Genomic DNA, 17,994 nt, shown 5'->3' on the forward strand with positions numbered 1-17,994 from the left:
TTTTTTACTTATTTATTCATTTATTTTTATGAGTGAGAGAGAGAGTGATTGAGAGGTGAGAGGTGGCTGGAGATGTCCATTTCCATTGTGCCACAACTGAGGTTAGCTGGCTTGGCTTGCCACCTGACAACTGAGCAAAGGTTTGAGGGAAGGCCTACACTTACTTATCTATCTATTTTTACATTTCTCAAGAATCTTTCTCTCTGTTTTTCTGTGTGCGGTGAAGAGGTGTGATCTCAGAGTGAAGTGGTGTGATCTAAGCAGACTGTCATCATATAGGAAGTAGAGGGGTTTGTTAGAAGGACTGTAGATGTAGAGAAAGTCACTTGTCTGTGGGGACAGAATGGGGCACACCTTGCTCTGTTTGCTGCTATGTAAGTACTGAGTTAGTGGGTTTGTTTATGAACACTAATTACCTGATTTACTAAGAATTTAAAGGAAAAGGGAAAAAGACATTAATCAAAATGAAGACAGTTTCACGCTTTAGGCTTGTTTTTGGTGTTTCAGTCCTTATTGAGAAAATATTAGTAAATAGCACTCAAAGGAAATTGCAGCAAATATGGTGTAGATATGAAGTAAGAAAGTTACCACCCTACATTGATGTTGCATCACTGTGAGAACCTGAGCTTGTATAGCCGATGTCATGCAGACCTGGTTAGTGTGGTGGTGTGCACTTAACCAAGTCATTACTCAGGAACTAAAGAGTGGTGTTAACTCAATGGTTGCAAAATGTGTTGTCAATGACAATGAATATAAAATGCAATATTTGTTGGATGTGTTGTATAATCAAGTTGTGATTATTGTAAATGGTTGAGGGTTCCTTCACTACAGTTATAGTAAACTGTGTTAAGAGATTAATGAGTGGTGTTGTGGTGTTTTTGGTCTCTGTACACTCTCTGTGTGCAGAACATGGGAAGTCAGCGGCCATTTAAAGCTGCAGTCAGTAATTCAAACTACCACAAAATGGCCACCCTGACACTTTTTAAGGTATATAGTTGAGGGAAGGGGCTAAGGAAATTCATTCATCAACATTGTTTACAATAATTGTTATAAAATAACCATATATTTCGGGTTTATGATGGGATAAGACAGATTTGAGGGAATTAAAAGTTATACTCTTCAAGAATAAATGCCTTACGACTAATTTAATGATAAAAAATGTGTATAGAAATCATAGATTGCAGCTTTAAAATAAAGTACAGAATGGATTTGGTAATCAGTAACATGATTATGGCATGTTATTATTTATTTCAAGTTAATATTGAAGCAGTGTGACTTTCTTTGTTGTAGTGCTGAGTACACACATCTACTCTGGACACTCTGAAGATGATGGTAAATATTTGAACACTTGATCAAGCCTTCATCTCCTAATGCTTCATCAAATGTTTTATTTGTGATTTTTAGAGCTTCTTTTGACGAGACATATTTTTAGTTTTGAGTGTCTCAAAAAAGCAATTGTATGAAGCTGGTTTTATTTTGTGCAGGAAAGGCAAAGGCTGTTCTGACCATATACCCCACATCCTCCCAGATATTCAGTGGAGAGTCTGTCACTCTCAGATGTAACATACAGAGGGGAGAAGTCACTGACTGGGAATAGACATGGAGCAAGGATGATGTAGACACAATCAGTAGGAAGCATGAATATGAGATCAGTGAGGTTAAGATTTCAGACAATGGTGGCTACAGGTGTCTTGGTAAACATATTGATCAGAAGAAGTATTCTGAGTGGAGTGATGCAGTCAGACTAACGGTAACAGGTATATCATCTTATCTCTCAAGTGCCTCCATGCCCATAACCACTTGACATAGATACATCTCTCTACATTAGTGTCACTGGTGAGCTCACAATTATCTTCAATCACTATCTAGACTTTATGAATTTTGAGCCAATGAGGGTTAATCTAAATACAGATATACTGTGTAGACTGTAAATTCTAACTGAATAGAGTCAACATACCCCTATTTAAAATGAACGTTAATCAAAACTTAAATGCAACACAATTATTTAAAATGACCAAGCATGAATCCAGATGTTTTGATATTCTGCTCTCTGTTTTCTTAGCTCTTCCTGAAACTACACTGACCGTAAATCCAAACCCTGCATACAATGGAGAGACAGTAACTCTGACGTGTTCAGTGGGGTCTGACAGTGGCTGGAGGTATACATGGTACAAAGACAACACTAACAAAGTAGTGACCTTGTCTAGCAAACACACTACAACAGGAGCCACCTTCACCATCAGTAGAGCTGCTGAGTCTGACCAGGGTCTCTACTGGTGTCAGGGAGAGATCCAGTCCAGATCCATATCATCAATCATCAGTGATCCTGTCACTATCACTGTGAAAGTTGAGGTACTTTATGTGTTTTTTTAATCAAACAAATGGTCACTATTTATATTGAGTCACTCATGTAGATGTGGTCTGTGTGTCAGTATGAATGGAAAAATGAATAGTTACAGTACTACCTACAGAAGTAAGATCATACGTTGGAAAGATTTGTGCTCTGACTGCATTTGTCTTCATATATAACTGTGTGTCCACAGCTCTGCCCACGGCCTCAGTGAAAGCCTCTCCACGCGGTCCCCTCTATTCTGGAGAGAGAGTCACTCTGCAGTGTGACATATCAGACAACAGAGTCTGGACGTACTGCTGGCACAGAGACAACCATCTGCTTCCCATTCTGACCAGTAAAACCACCACCATCTCTCCCCCTGTCCAGGCTGGTCAGTACCAGTGTGAGGGGACAAGGACAAGACGGCCCGAGAGGACATATCTCAGCTCATCTCTCACCATCGTTGTTGCTGGTGAGTTTAATAACATAACCATCACTTACTTAAATGTTGAGAAGGATAAGATCTTCATTTTATTCTGTACTGTGAAAGTATTTTTTTTAAACAAAAACAGATGTATACTTTTAATTCAAACCTAATCAAGTCAACATACCCCTATAATGGACTTTTATAGTAAGAAAACGTTCCAACAACAGCTAAATCTTTGGATGTTGCTAAGCATGTATCCAGATGTTTAAATTATGCTCTTTTCTTACAGCCCTGCCCAAAGCTACACTGACCATAACACCAAACCCTGCAGACACTGGAGAGAGAGTAACTCTGACTTGTTCAGTGGGGTCTGACAGTGGCTGGAGGTATACATGGTACAAAGACAACACTAAGAAAGTAGTGACCTCGTCTGGCAGACACACTACAACAGGAGCCCCCTTCACCATCAGTAGAGCTGCTGAGTCTGACCAGGGTCTCTACTGGTGTCAGGGAGAGATCCAGTCCAGATCCATATCATCAATCATCAGTGATCCTGTCACTATAACTGTGAAAGGTGAGTAACTGTGTGTGTGTGTGTGTGTGTGTGTGTGTGTGTGTGTGTGTGTGTGTGTGTGTGTGTGTGTGTGTGTGTGTGTGTGTGTGTGTGTGTGTGTGTGTGTGTGTGTGTGTGTGTGTGTGTGTGTGTGTGTAGACATCACTGAATATGTCAGTATTCTGATAGATCTTGGTAAGTCAGACAGTTCAGAGTGCATACTGTATGTTCAGAAATGACATCTTATGATATGGTCATGTTGTGATAAATGATGATCAACATTATTTTACATTCTAATGTGTGTGACAATGTTTATTTTCTGTGTTGTGTCTGTGCAGAGAGACCTGTGGCTGTTCTGACCCTCCAACCCAACTGGCCCCAGATATTTCGTGGGGAGACTGTCACTCTCAGTTGTGACATTCAAGGGGGAGAAGAGATAGTTTATGTGTTTTATAACAGTGGGAGGTCGGTCTCCACCAAAACAGAGCCTGAGTACAGAATCAGTCCTGCAAAGAATGGTCTATATACCTGTGAAGGTCTTCAGAAAACAAATGGCTTAAAACACTCCCAGACAAGTAATGCTATACAATTGACCGTGTTAGGTAAGTCTGTATTTTTGGGATTGCAAGAGAAAGACAGAAGGAATGAGGTCAAATAGCAGACAGTGGTTTCAATGATGAAACAAAACTATAGTTTGATTTTGGGATGAGGTACAATACCATAACAACAAAATGGGTAAACATTTTAAAGACTGAACATTTGATTTGTGTCATTTCCTTCATAACAGATAAACCCCAAGCTGTCCTGAGTGTTTCTCCTCAGTGGCTGAACCCTGGAGACTCAGTTACTCTGAGCTGTGGGGTTAAAGAGTCATCTACAGGCTGGAGGTTCATCTGGTACCGAACTGTTCCCTACACAGCTGGGTTACTCTCCCTATCGGACACGTCCTACTCTGTAGAGCCTCTATCTGGCAATGGGACTAGTGAAGACTCCTACACTCTGATCCCTGCTGGTCCTAGTCACACAGGAGGATATGTGTGTAGAGCTGGGAGAGGAGACCCAGTCTATGACACACTCTACAGTGAACCTCAGTTTCTCTGGTCAGGAGGTAACTAACTGCATTGAAACTGCATTTAAGTCACCCTCGTGTGTATATATAACCACTGTGTACGTTTGACTCTGTCACTCTTTGTTTCAGATTCGCAACCTTCAGTGTCTCTCAAAACAAGACCTAACAGAACTCAACACTTTACATCAAAGTCTCTCTCACTAAGCTGTGAGGAGAAGAGGAACTCTACTGGATGGAGACTGAAGAGATACAGAGAGAATGCAGTGGAGTCAGGGTGTGTCTCTAACTGGGGATCAATAGCAGGGTCCACATGTACCATCAGATCCACACATACAAACGATAGTGGAGTGTACTGGTGTGAGTCTGGATCAGGAGAGTACAGTAATGCTGTCAACATCACAGTGGACGGTACGTCTGTTGTACAACAGTCACTAACGTTTTTTACATTACAATGTATGATAATGATGTTCAATTCTGTAACTGAATGTTTGCATCTCATAAAATACAAGCTCATGTGGGTGATTACTCCAGACTTACAGTATTATTTATATATTATGTTATACAGTTGGCCCTCTGATCCTGGAGAACCCTCCCTATCCCATAACTGAGGGAGAATCTATGACTCTCAGCTGTACAAAGAGATATCAGGAAACAAACCCGAACCCCAAGGTTAATTTCTACAAAGATGGAATATTCATCAGGAATGAGACCACATTAGAGATGACCATCCCTGCAGTATCCAAGTCAGATGAAGGCTTCTATAAGTGTAAATCTAATGAAGGAGAATCACCAGAGAGCTGGGTGACAGTGAGAGGTGAGAAGAGCTGTGTGTGTGTGTGTGTGTGTGTGTGTGTGTGTGTGTGTGTGTGTGTGTGTGTGTGTGTGTGTGTGTGTGTGTGTGTGTGTGTGTGTGTGTGTGTGTGTGTGTGTGTGTGTGTGTGTGTGTGTGTGTGTGTGTGTGTGTGTTGATGGTTAAACATGTGTTTTGATATTCCCTCCAGGTTCCATTGTCTCCATCTCTGTGCTGCCCAGGCTGCTGTGTGGTTTACTGGTTGCGTCTCCCTTTCTACTGGTGTCTATCGTGCTCATGGTGAAATGCTGCAGGGCTCGAGGTAACCACTTTATTTCAGTGTGTATCTACGATCAACTTATCCAGCTTGAAAATCTCCTTCTTTATGTCATCCTCTTATATCACTCAAATGGTTGATTTCAAATGTAAATAGACAAAGTGACCAGGGGAAGATATTTTTGTTAAATGTGTTCTATGGAAATGTTCTCCCCCCAGAATGGGCAAACTAACCTCATTATTACTTTTGATGGATTACATTTTAGTGCTGTTCAGTTGAAAGAGCAGTTGAATCAGTTTAACTCCAATGCTTCTCTCCGTCCATTATATTCCTATAGGCCTTTGTTCAACAGCCAAATCTCTTCAATACGAGTTACCATCTGATGATGTCATCAAACAGACTGAATCATCCGTGTGATCAATACAGTAAGAACTATAAACTGAAGACCCATTTTTTGGATGTTTATGTTTTTGCCATTGTCTTGACATTGATTTATGATAGTGTTTACTGAGTCAAATATCTCTGAATGGAATTTTACAAATACTAAATGTTATGGTTTAGCAAGTTGACATTTTCAGCTTTTTGGGGCTTGTTTGCTTTGCTTTGCTATTGTGATTGATTGTTAATTTTCTTGAAATATTATACTTACCCCTCTTTGACTTCAGTTTGTTGATTAAACAATAGTGTATTGTCTGTTTTGTTTAAAAGTTGAATTTGTATTTTTTTCTATTTTGTTTTTTACATAATGTCAATCTTTTTATATACATTTACTCATTTTATTTAAGAAAAAAAGTAGGTTTATACTTGGTTGGCCGACCTGCTAATACAACTTTAATAGTTCATTTGGCAGATTTGTTGTTTGTTTTGAATTCAATTAACGCTTATTTTTATATACATTTTACATCATTTTCACTTCTATGTCTCTATGTTTTTGACATTTTTTTACAGTAGTTGCAGGAACCAGATTAATATTCCACTATGGAACTTGAATGAAGAGGGTGTTTATTGTCTTACGTCAGATAGCGCAATGATTCCGCATGACGACGATTGAATAGCAGTGACGCCTACCGACGTAAGACAATGGAGGGTGTGTTGTATTTTGGATTTTTAAATGTTGTATTAAATCTCATATGTCAAACAAAAAGTCATGATTCCCTACATCATTGTATTGCTTTGAAAACATTGCTGTCAGTCTTCTGTAAACCACATCCAGATTTGACTTCTACTGATATGAACCCATACAGAAGTGGTCCATGTCTGTACTAATATGATGACATAGAGAGAGGAAGGAATAAGATGACAGACGCAGTAGACTGAGGGGTTATGTTGTTGCTGTGGACCAATCACCGTTTACAGTTTCTATATTGTGATCTACAATAATGTGGCGTAGTTACAGGTCTGTCCTGAAGGGGGCGATAAGAAGTCCCAGATGTTTACATGGCTTCGTCACACAGTGTCTCAGAATCAACAACAAAAAACTTAGATATGTTTAGAGGTAAATAGTTTTAAAAATGGATTAATGTATTCAACATGTAATGGTGTGAAGCTAAATTAAACTCTAGACTTTAACCTGGAAATCCAGCTCCCCACTTACAGCTTTGAAACTCCTCCCATCTCTGGTCAGTGGTAAAAAATTCCACACAGCTCTGCCTCTGATGTAAACTATCGTTCAAAAGTTTGGGGTCACTTTGAAATGTCCTTGTTTTTGAAAGAATAGAATGAATGTATCTTATACTCAATCTAAGCTCATAAGAGGTTAATATATTGTGAGTGATAACTCCAGATTTACAGTATTATTTATATATTATGTTATACAGTTGGCCCTCTGATCCTGGAGAGCCCTCCCTATCCCATAACTGAGGGAGAATCTATGACTCTCAGCTGTACAAATAGATATCAGGAAACAAACCCGGACACCAAGGTTGATTTCAACAAAGATGGAGTATTCATCAGGATTGAGACCAAAGGAGAGATGACCATCCCTGCAGTTTCCAAGTCAGATGAAGGCTTCTATAAGTGTAAATCTAATGAAGGAGAATCACCAGAGAGCTGGGTGACAGTGAGAGGTGAGAAAATGGTCATGATCACATGACCTTTTCATAATATCTGTGGTCATCAGTCAATTGTTGTGTTAAAAAAGCATACTGTAGGTTTGGAGTTGCAAGCTCAGGCTGGTCATCTGATCTCAAGTCAGTTGTCAAATATATATTCACTTTGTCCACTATTTTATTTATTTTCTACAACTACCTCAGAACCTGATAGTGATTTGCTGTTCTCTCTCCAGGTGTAACTCCTGGACCCTCTACATCAGTCCTAGTAGGAGTGGTTGTGGGCCTGGTTGTTGCTGGTGTTCTACTGGCCATTCTCCTGGTACTGCTGTGTCGATATAAAAATGTCAAAACTGTAAAGACCTGATATAATCGTATACATTTCTCATTACAGGTTCATGTTGAAACAGAATATTCTCACGAGTACACCTGTCTTTCAACTATGTTCCTTTTCATACAGTAAAATATAATCTGTGTGTTTCATGATTATCTCTCTCCCTGTAGGCCACCCCAGCTCCAGAGGACCAACCTGGACCCCCAACAGGATCAAGGATCTACCCAGCGCCGAGGTCATGATGCTGGGTATGCACGTCTGCAGCATTGTCAGTCTCTCAGGCCAGACCACTGTCACTCTCCTTTCTCTGCATCTTTACACACTCACTTACCACCATCCAATATGTATAAAACATGTTACCATACTCTATGTCCCTAGACAAGCTGAGGGAAAACCAACCAATTCATCTTTCTCTCTCTTCTTTGACCAACAGGTGGCGCTTACATCTATGATACAATCACTCCCTCAATGTACAGTACCACTGTCTATGTTAAGTTAAGCATGAATACAGTATAGAGTTGTTGTTGCTGTTATTCTTCATATGTTTAATATTACTAGCATACTAACAGTAAGTAGAGATATTAGTGTATTACCTGTATATTTCAGAAGCTGGTGCTGCTACTGCTGGACCAAGTGATGTGATGTACGCCAAGATTCAACTCAAAGAGTTGGACAAGAAAAAGAAAAGTAATACTCAACCTTCACATAAATTAATACAAAATGTAGCAGTGTTTTTTACTCATCAAATTTGATAAAAATATACAAATTCTCTCCTCCTCCTCCTCCTCTGAAATGCCAGCTGATCCAAAAGAAAATCCAGTCTATTCTGAGGTTAAGACAGGGAGGCCACAGGTAAGACACATTCTACAGTTTGTCAATCAGTGAAATCTAAATGTGCGAATTTTGAGTTTCAAATAAGATGCAGAATATGCAATAGGCTAATTCCTTAATTTGTTGACCGGAAATGTCAATTTTCAGCAGCATCTGGGCTTGTTGATGTGACCTATGCTGAGGTTGACCTCAAACAGAAGGCCAAAGCCAAGAAGAAGAAAGGTAAGACTGGACATTCCTCCTTCCATATCATAACCTCACACCTCTGAACCCATATTTGCTAGATGTATAATATTCTGTGTCATATCATGATCTGTTTCACCTGTATTTGTGAATGTCTCCATCCCCCTTTAGGAGTCGCTCATCTTTCCCATTATCCCTTATGTATTTATACCTGTGTTCTCTGTTTGTCTGTTGCCAGTTCGTTTTGTTTCTACAAGCCTACCAGCGGTTTTCCCTCTGCTCCTGTTTCTCGATTGATCTTGTTTTCTTGTTTCCTGGTGTTGACCATTCTGCCTGCCCGTACCCTGAGCTTGCCTGCCATCCTGTAACTTTGCCCCACCTATCTGTATTACTGGGTGCAGGCCAGGCAGCAGGCTGTTAGCCAGTCTGCCAGCTTAGTGGAGTCTGCCACTAGCACAGTCAGTGCAGTCAGCTCAGCTATCCCCATTGAGACCGTGTCTGTGCCTCGACCTACGTTGGGCAAAACTAAACATGGCGGTGTTCGCCTAGGCAATTTCACTAGGATAAAGACCTCCTCCATTCCTGCCATTATTGAAAGAGATCGTGATACCTCACATCTCAAAATAGGGCTACTTAATGTTAGATCCCTCACTTCAAAGGCAGTTATAGTCAATGAACTAATCACTGATCATAATCTTGATGTGATTGGCCTGACTGAAACATGGCTTAAGCCTGATGAATTTACTGTGTTAAATGAGACCTCACCTTCTGGTTACACTAGTGACCATATCCCCCATGCATCCCGCAAAGGCGGAGGTGTTGCTAACATTTACGATAGCAAATTTCAATTTACAAGAAAATAAATGACGTTTTCATCTTTTGAGCTTCTAGTCATGAAATCTATGCAGCCTACTCAATCACTTTTTATAGCTACTGTTTACAGGCCTCCTGGGCCATATACAGCGTTCCTCACTGAGTTCCCTGAATTCCTATTGGACCTTGTAGTCATAGCAGATAATATTCTAATTTTTGGTGATTTTAATATTCACATGGAAAAGTCCACAGACCCACTCCAAAAGGCTTTCGGAGCCATCATCGACTCAGTGGGTTTTGTCCAACATGTCTCTGGACCTACTCACTGCCACAGTCATACTCTAGACCTAGTTTTGTCACATGGAATAAATGTTGTAGATCTTAATGTTTTTCCTCATAATCCTGGACTATCGGACCACCATTTTATTACGTTTGTAATCACAACAAATAATCTGCTCAGACCCCAACCAAGGAGCATCAAAAGTCGTGCTATAAATTCTCAGACAACACAAAGTTCCTTGATGCCCTTCCAGACTCCCTCTGCCTACCCAAGGATGTCAGAGGACAAAAATCAGTTGCGCAATACCCTAGATGCAGTTGCCCCCCTAAAAACTAAAAACTTTTGTCATAAGAAACTAGCTCCTTGGTATACAGAAAATACCCGAGCTCTGAAGCAAGCTTCCAGAAAATTGGAACGTAAATGGCGCCACACCAAACTGGAAGTCTTCCGACTAGCTTGGAAAGACAGTAGCGTGCAGTATCGAAGAGCCCTCACTGCTGCTTGATCATCCTATTTTTCCAACTTAATTGAGGAAAATAAGAACAATCCGAAATTTCTTTTTGATACTGTCGCAAAGCTAACTAAAAAGCAGCATTCCCCAAGTGAGGATGGCTTTCACTTCAGGAGTAATAAATTCATGAACTTCTTTGAGGAAAAGATCATGATCATTGGAAAGCAAATTACGGACTCCTCTTTAAATCTGCGTATTCCTCCAAAGCTCAGCTGTCCTGAATATGTACAACTCTGCCAGGACCTAGGATCAAGAGAGACACTCAAGTGTTTTAGTACTATATCTCTTGACACAATGATGAAAATAATCATGGCCTCTAAACCTTCAGGCTGCATACTGGGCCCTATTCCAACTAAACTACTAAAAGAGCTGCTTCCTGTGCTTGGCCCTCCTATGTTGAACATAATAAACGTCTCTCTATCCACCGGATGTGTACCAAACTCACTAAAAGTGGCAGTAATAAAGCCTCTCTTGAAAAAGCCAAACCTTGACCCAGAAAATATAAAAAACTATCAGCCAATATCGAATCTTCCATTCCTCTCAATTTTTTTTGAAAAAGCTGTTGCGCAGCAACTCACTGCCTTCCTGAAGACAAACAATGTATACGAAATGCTTCAGTCTGGTTTTAGACCCCATCAGAGCACTGAGACGGCACTTGTGAAGGTGGTAAATTACCTTTTAATGGCGTCAGACCGAGGCTCTGCATCTGTCCTCATTCTTTTGGAGAGATTGGAAACCCAAATTGGTCTACACGGACAGGTTCTGGCCTGGTTTAGATCTTATCTGTCGGAAAGATATCAGTTTGTCTCTGTGAATGGTTTGTCCTCTGACAAATCAACTGTACATTTCGGTGTTCCTCAAGATTCCGTTTTAGGACCATTATTGTTTTCACTATATATTTTACCTCTTGGGGATGTCATTCGAAAACATAATGTTAATAACTTTCACTGCTATGCGGATGACACACAGCTGTACATTTCAATGGAACATGGTGAAGCCCCAAAATTGCCCTCGCTAGAGGCCTGTGTTTCAGACATAAGGAAGTGGATGGCTGAAAACTTTCTACTTTTAAACTCGGACAAAACAGAGATGCTTGTTCTAGGTCCCAAGAAACAAAGAGATATTCTGTTGAATCTGACAATTAATCTTGATGGTAGTAAAGTCGTCTCAAATAAAACTGTGAAGGACCTCGGCGTTACTCTGAACCCTGATCTCTCTTTTGACAAACATTTCAAGACTGTTTCAAGGACAGCTATTTTCCTTCTACGAAGCATTGCAAAAATCTGAAACTTTCTGTCCAAAAATGATGCAGAAAATTAATCCATGCTTTTGTTACTTCTAGGTTAGACTACTGCAATGCTCTCCTTTCCGGCTACCCGGATTAAGCACTAAATAAACTTCAGTTAGTGCTAAATACGGCTGCTAGAATCCTGACTAGAACCAAAACATTTGATCATATTACTCCAGTGCTAGCCTCCCTACACTGGCTTCCTGTTAAGGCAAGGGATGATTTCAAGGTTTTACTGCTAACCTACAAAACGTTACATGGGCTTGCTCCTACCTATATTTCCGATTTGGTCCTGCCGTACATACCTACACATACGCTACGGTCACAAGACCCAGGCCTCCTAATTGTCCCTATAATTTCTAAGCTAACAGCTGGAGGCAGGGCTTTCTCCTATAGATCTCCATTTTTATGGAATGGTCTGCCTACTCATGTGAGAGACGCAGACTCGGTCTCAACTTTTAAGTCTTTACTGAAGACTCATCTCTTCAGTGGGTCATATGATTGAGTGTAGTCTGGCCCAGGAGTGTGAAGGTGAACGGAAAGGCTCTGGAGCAACGAACCGCCCTTGCTGTCTCTGCCTGGCCGGTTCCCCTCTCTTCACTGTGATTCTCTGCCTCTAACCCTATTACAGGGGCTGAGTCACTGGCTTTACTGATGCTCTTTCATGCCGTCCCTAGGAGGGGTGCATCACTTGAGTGGGTGAGTCACTGACGTGATCTTCCTGCCTGGGTTGGCGCCCCCCTTGGGTTGTGCCGTGGCGGAGATCTTTGTGGGCTATACTCTGCCTTGTCTCAGGATGGTAAGTTGGTGGTTGAAGATATCCTTCTAGTGGTGTGGGGGCTGTGCTTTGGCAAAGTGGGTGGGGTTATATCCTTCCTGTTTGGCCCTGTCCGGGTGTATCATCGGATGGGGCCACAGTGTCTCCTGACCCCTCCTGTCTCAGCCTCCAGTATTTATGCTGCAGTAGTTTATGTGTCGGGGGCTAGGGTCAGTTTGTTATATCTGGAGTACTTTTCCTGTCTTATCCAGTGTCCTGTGTGAATTTAAGTATGTTCTCTCTAATTCTCTCTTTCTCTCTTTCTCTCTTTCTTTCTCTCTCTCTCGTAGGACCTGAGCCCCAGGACCATGCCTCAGGACTACCTGGCATGATGACTCCTTGCTGTCCCCAGTCCACCTGGCCGTGCTGCTGCTCCAGTTTCAACTGTTCTGCCTGCGGCTATGGAACCCTGACCTGTTCACCGGACGTGCTACCTGTCCCTGACCTGCTGTTTTCAACTCTCTAGAGACCGCAGAAGCGGTAGAGATACTCTTCATCGGCTATGAAAAGCCAACTGACATTTACTCATGAGGTGCTGCACCCTCGACAACTACTGTGATTATTATTACTTGACCATACTGGTCATTTATGAACATTTGAACATCTTGGCCATGTTCTGTTATAATCTCCACCCGGCACAGCCAGAAGAGGACTGGCCACCCCTCATAGCCTGGTCCTCTCTAGGTTTCTTCCTAGGTTTTGGCCTTTCTAGGAAGTTTTTCCTAGCCACCGTGCTTCTACATCTGCATTGCTTGCTGTTTGGGGTTTTAGGCTGGGTTTCTGTACAGCACTTTGAGATATCAGCTGATGTAAGAAGGGCTATATGAATAAATTTGATTTGATTTGTATTACTGCAATTACGGGAACGACGGAGGGAGAGGACATTCGATTTCCCTCGCACGTCCAGAGATTCCACCTAGCCTCCGAGTCATCCTGGAAGTCCCCGACGGTCCAGCTGCCGATAGAACCCGAGGCTTCCCGACCTCCCCCGAGAGTCGCCGAAGATAGCTGAGTCAGGCAGAGCTGGGCTGTCGCCAGCGGAATGGCAATACAGGATCAACACTAAGAGTTCTCTGTATTCCTGGAATCTTGGTCATTTTGTGTCTTCTTGCCCTTTAAAAAGACCAGGCTGACCGGTAGGAGTGAGTACTCTGATGGGCCATTCGGAGATATTTTCTGCTTCCCTTGCTCGCACCTCTTTTCATGCCATTCTGCTGTGGGGAAACCAGTCTAAATCTCTTCGAGTCCTCATTGACTCTGGGGTCGATGAGAGCTTTTTGGACGCTACCCTGGCTTCCAAGCTGAACATCCCCACTCAGCCCCTCTCCATTCCCATGGATGTTAGAGTGCTGGACGTGCGCTCCATTGGCCGGGTCTTTCCCAATACCACTCCCAGTCTCAGGGAATCTATTCAATTTCTGCTCATCAAGTCCCCTCAGATTCCCGTGGTTTTGGGACTCTCATAGCTCCAGCTACACAATCCCCTCATCAACTGGTCAACTGGTGCCATCATGGGCTGGAGTCCGTTCTGCCATGCCCATTGTCTGAAGTCAGCACAACCTGCCCCGGGACGTCTTCCTGGGGGCTCGGAAGGTGCCACGGACCTCTCCGCCATTCCCGCGGATTATCAGGACCTTCGGGAGGGGTTCAACAACGCACGGGCCACTTCGCTCCTGCCACACTGACCATATGACTGTGGGATTGACCTTCTCCCTAGCACCACTCCGCCTTGGGGACGACTGTACTTGCTGTCGGGAACCGAAGACCAAGGCTATGGAGACCTACATGGGGACTCCCTAGCTGCAGGATTTATCCGTCCGTCGTCCTCTCCCGCCGGCGCAGGGTTCTTCTTTGTGGAGAAGCGCTCGTGCATCGACTACTGGGGACTAAATGACATAACGGTGAAGAACCGCTACTTGCTACCACTCATCTCCTCGGCCTTTGAGCCGCTCCAGGGGGCCACTGTGTTTTTCAAGCTGGAACTATGGAACGCCTACCACCTATTGCGGATACGGGAAGGGGATGAGTGGAAGACCGCCTCAACACGGCCGGTAGCCACTAAGGGGATTTGGTCATGCCATTTGGCCTCACCAACGCCCCAGCTGTGTTCCAGGCTCTGGCAAATGATGTTCTCCGCGACATGTTGAACCGGTTCATATTCTAAATCTACATTGCTGACATCCTCGTCTTCTCCGGCTCCCCCCATGAACATGTGCTCCACATCCGACAGGTTCTTCAACACCACCTGGAGAATCTGCTGTTAGCTATTAATGCAGAGAAGTGCGAGTTCCATCGCTCCATCCCCTTTCTGGGATACATCATCTCCGCTGGGAGTGTCCAGCCTGCTCCCGGGAAGGTGAGAGTGGTGGTGGATTGGCCCCAGCCTTCGTCCAGGGTGCAGATGCAAAGTTTCATTGGGTTCGCCAACTTTTATAACCGCTTCATCCAGGATTATAGCACCCTGGCTTCCCCCCTGTCAGCACTCACCTCTCCCAAGGTTCCGTTCACGTGGTCCCCTGCTGCTGACCGAGCATTCCGGGACCTCAAACACCGTGTCACCAGTGCTCCCATCTTGGTTCCATCCCGACCCTTCCCGTCAGTTCGTGATGGACGCCGATGCTTCTTATGTAGGAGTGGGGGTGGTTCTGTACCAGCGTTCTGCCCTGGACCTGAAGCTACATCCCTGCGCCTTCTTCTCCCACCGCCTCAACGCCACGGAGAAAAAATATGATGTGGGGAATCATGAGTTTCTCGCAGTGAAGATGGCGTTGGAGGAATGGAGGCACTGGCTGGAAGGGTCGGAACATTCGTTCATCGTATGGTCCGACCACAAAAACCTGGAGTATCTCCGCACCGCAAAACGCCTCAACTCCAAGCAAGCTAGATGGGCCCTGCTGTTCACACGGTTCAACTTCTCCCTCTCATATCGGCAGGGATCCAAGAATGTCAAGAAGGATGCACTGTCTTGCCGCTATAGCCTCAACGCTATTACCGCGGAGCCCGAAACCATCCTTCCCAACTCATGCCTGGTGAAGGCACTCAGCTGAGGTATAGGGAAGCAGGTCCGGGAGGCGCAGCGTTCCAAGCCGAACCCCGGGGGGGGGGTCCAGATAACCGGATGTTTGTGCCTGACTCCTCCAGACTGGCCTGCAACCCAGGCTCCTGTCGGACCCTGGTTTTTGTGCGACAACTGTTCGATGGCCTTCCAATGTCCCTGATGTCTACGCATTCGTCGCCGCTTACACGATTTGTGCACAAAACAACATTCCTCGACAAGCTCCGGCTGGTCTCCTCCAACCTCTGCCTGTCCCTCACCGTCCCTGGTCTCACATCTCCCTGGACTTGGTCACGGGTCTTCCCCCATCTGATGATAACGCCGCCATCCTGACTGTGGTGGATCGGAAACATGCGTGCATGTTCCTGTTGTCAACTTCTGTCTGCAATTGCATTAATAAATGAATGCATGATTTACTTAAAGATATTTTCTGAATGCTAATTTCACCAATGAGCCAATGATTGACAAGGAACAAGGAACGAACCCCAACATGTATTTTCAGTACTGTCGCGAAGCTAACTAAAAAGCAGCATTCAACAAGAGATGATGGTTTTCGCTTCAGCAGTGATGAATTAACCTGTTTGGGACAGACCCCCCCTTTTCTCAATTTCCGCCTGAAAACATACCCTAATCTAACTGCTTGTAGCTCAGGCCTAGAAGGAAGGATATGCATATTCTTGGTATCATTTGAAAGGAAACATTCTGAAGTTTGTGTAAATGTGAACTGAATGAAGGAGAATATAACACAATAGATCTGGTAGAAGAAAATACAAGGAAATCAACAGACGTTTTTTGTTATTTTACTGTTGTTGCATCTTTAAAAATCAACAAGAAAGACCAAACATTCAGTTATGATACTGGGGATCATTTCAAATCAGAACATAGGTAGGCAACAGTATTTGACCAAAGTTTCAGATGGATACCTTCAGGAATGAGTGAGGTACATGCCATTGAGCATGAAGTCAACCAGGTGTCCCTCACAAGTTTCCCAAATGTACCCAAGTGGCCGAATTGGTACAATGATACAATGATATAAATAACTATATACAAAATACAAAACAATTATTCTAACATACCCCAAAAAATATATATTTGAAAAATTCAAAAAAAAAAAAAAAATGAATATTTCAACAAAAAAAATAATTAACAAGGGTAACTATTTACACTTCAATGTTCAATCATGTGAAGACTCTCAGTCCTCTACACAATGTTGCACTCCTGATGCCATATCCCATAGCAGTCTCTCTCTGGTGTGAAACAGAGGGTCACAGCACAGGTGGTGCAGGTGACAGGGGACTTCTTATGGCACAGGGCACAACCTTCCCAAGTTCTCTCACGTCACCCCGCTCCTCCGCTCTCTCCAGTGGCTTCCAGTTGAAGCTCGCATCCGCTACAAGACCATGGTGCTTGCCTACGGAGCTGTGAGGGGAACGGCACCTCCGTACCTTCAGGCTCTGATCAGGCCCTACACCCAAACAAGGGCACTGCGTTCATCCACCTCTGGCCTGCTCGCCTCCCTACCTCTGAGGAAGTACAGTTCCCGCTCAGCCCAGTCAAAACTGTTCGCTGCTCTGGCACCCCAATGGTGGAACAAACTCCCCCACGACGCCAGGTCAGCGGAATCAATCACCACCTTCCGGAGACACCTGAAACCCCACCTCTTTAAGGAATACCTAGGATAGGATAAAGTAATCCTTCTAACCCCCTTAGAGTTAGATGCACTATTGTAAAGTGGTTGTTCCACTGGACATCATAAGGTGAATGCACCAACTTGTAAGTCGCTCTGGATAAGAGCGTCTGCTAAATGACTTAAATGTAAAATGTAAAATGTAACGAAGCCGCCCTACTGAGCCCCTTTTTCCCTGAGGCACATCCCTGCCTGCAATGATGAACTTCAGCATGTGCGTACCGCTGGTTGGAGCAGAAGGGACAGAGGTAGAGGGGACAGAAGGTGCTACAGTGTTCTTGCTGTAGTTAGCAAGCTCCTGGATGAGTAGCTCCCTAAAGGCTAGCTGTGAGATTGGGGTCTGTCCACAGTTCTTGGCCATTTCCTTCTGGAGGATGAAGGAATTCACCACAGCAATGTCAATAAAATGATAGAACAAAGTTTTGTACCATTTCATGGTTTTGTGAAGGACATTGTAGTATCCTATCAGCGCATCCGATAGGTCTACACCTCCCATGCTCTTATTGTAATCCTTCACAGCAGCTGGAATGGGGACATTTCTGGCGGTCCAAGCGCCTGTAGGACCTTTCAAACGTCAAACAACGTGATCCCCACCGAAGGACTTGTGAATAGTGGAGCACATCTCTCGAGTGTCCATCCACTTCACAAAGAGCAAGCCATCTTCACGGATCCATCTCATGGTACCCCGCTCAGCCCGCT

At 43.6% G+C, this 17,994-nt stretch overlaps 2 protein-coding genes across 2 annotated transcripts in view; both read left to right on the plus strand.

Moving 5' to 3' along the window:
- LOC139534907 (SLAM family member 8-like) overlaps nucleotides 1-17,994 on the plus strand; it is a 43,193-nt gene that overhangs the window by 7,800 nt on the left and 17,399 nt on the right. The gene's annotated exons all lie outside the window — the stretch shown is intronic.
- LOC139534818 (Fc receptor-like protein 4) lies at nucleotides 14-6,211 on the plus strand. Its single transcript, XM_071334274.1, has 11 exons — nucleotides 14-374; nucleotides 1,291-1,332; nucleotides 1,485-1,595; nucleotides 2,544-2,804; nucleotides 3,049-3,333; nucleotides 3,651-3,914; nucleotides 4,100-4,420; nucleotides 4,511-4,789; nucleotides 4,947-5,195; nucleotides 5,383-5,493; nucleotides 5,786-6,211. The coding sequence occupies exons 1-11, from the start codon at nucleotides 344-346 to the stop codon at nucleotides 5,863-5,865; spliced, it is 2,034 nt and encodes a 677-aa protein (XP_071190375.1). The 5' UTR covers nucleotides 14-343; the 3' UTR covers nucleotides 5,866-6,211.

This window comes from Salvelinus alpinus, chromosome 11, assembly GCF_045679555.1.
Source record: "Salvelinus alpinus chromosome 11, SLU_Salpinus.1, whole genome shotgun sequence".
Taxonomy (NCBI): Eukaryota; Metazoa; Chordata; class Actinopteri; order Salmoniformes; family Salmonidae; genus Salvelinus; species Salvelinus alpinus.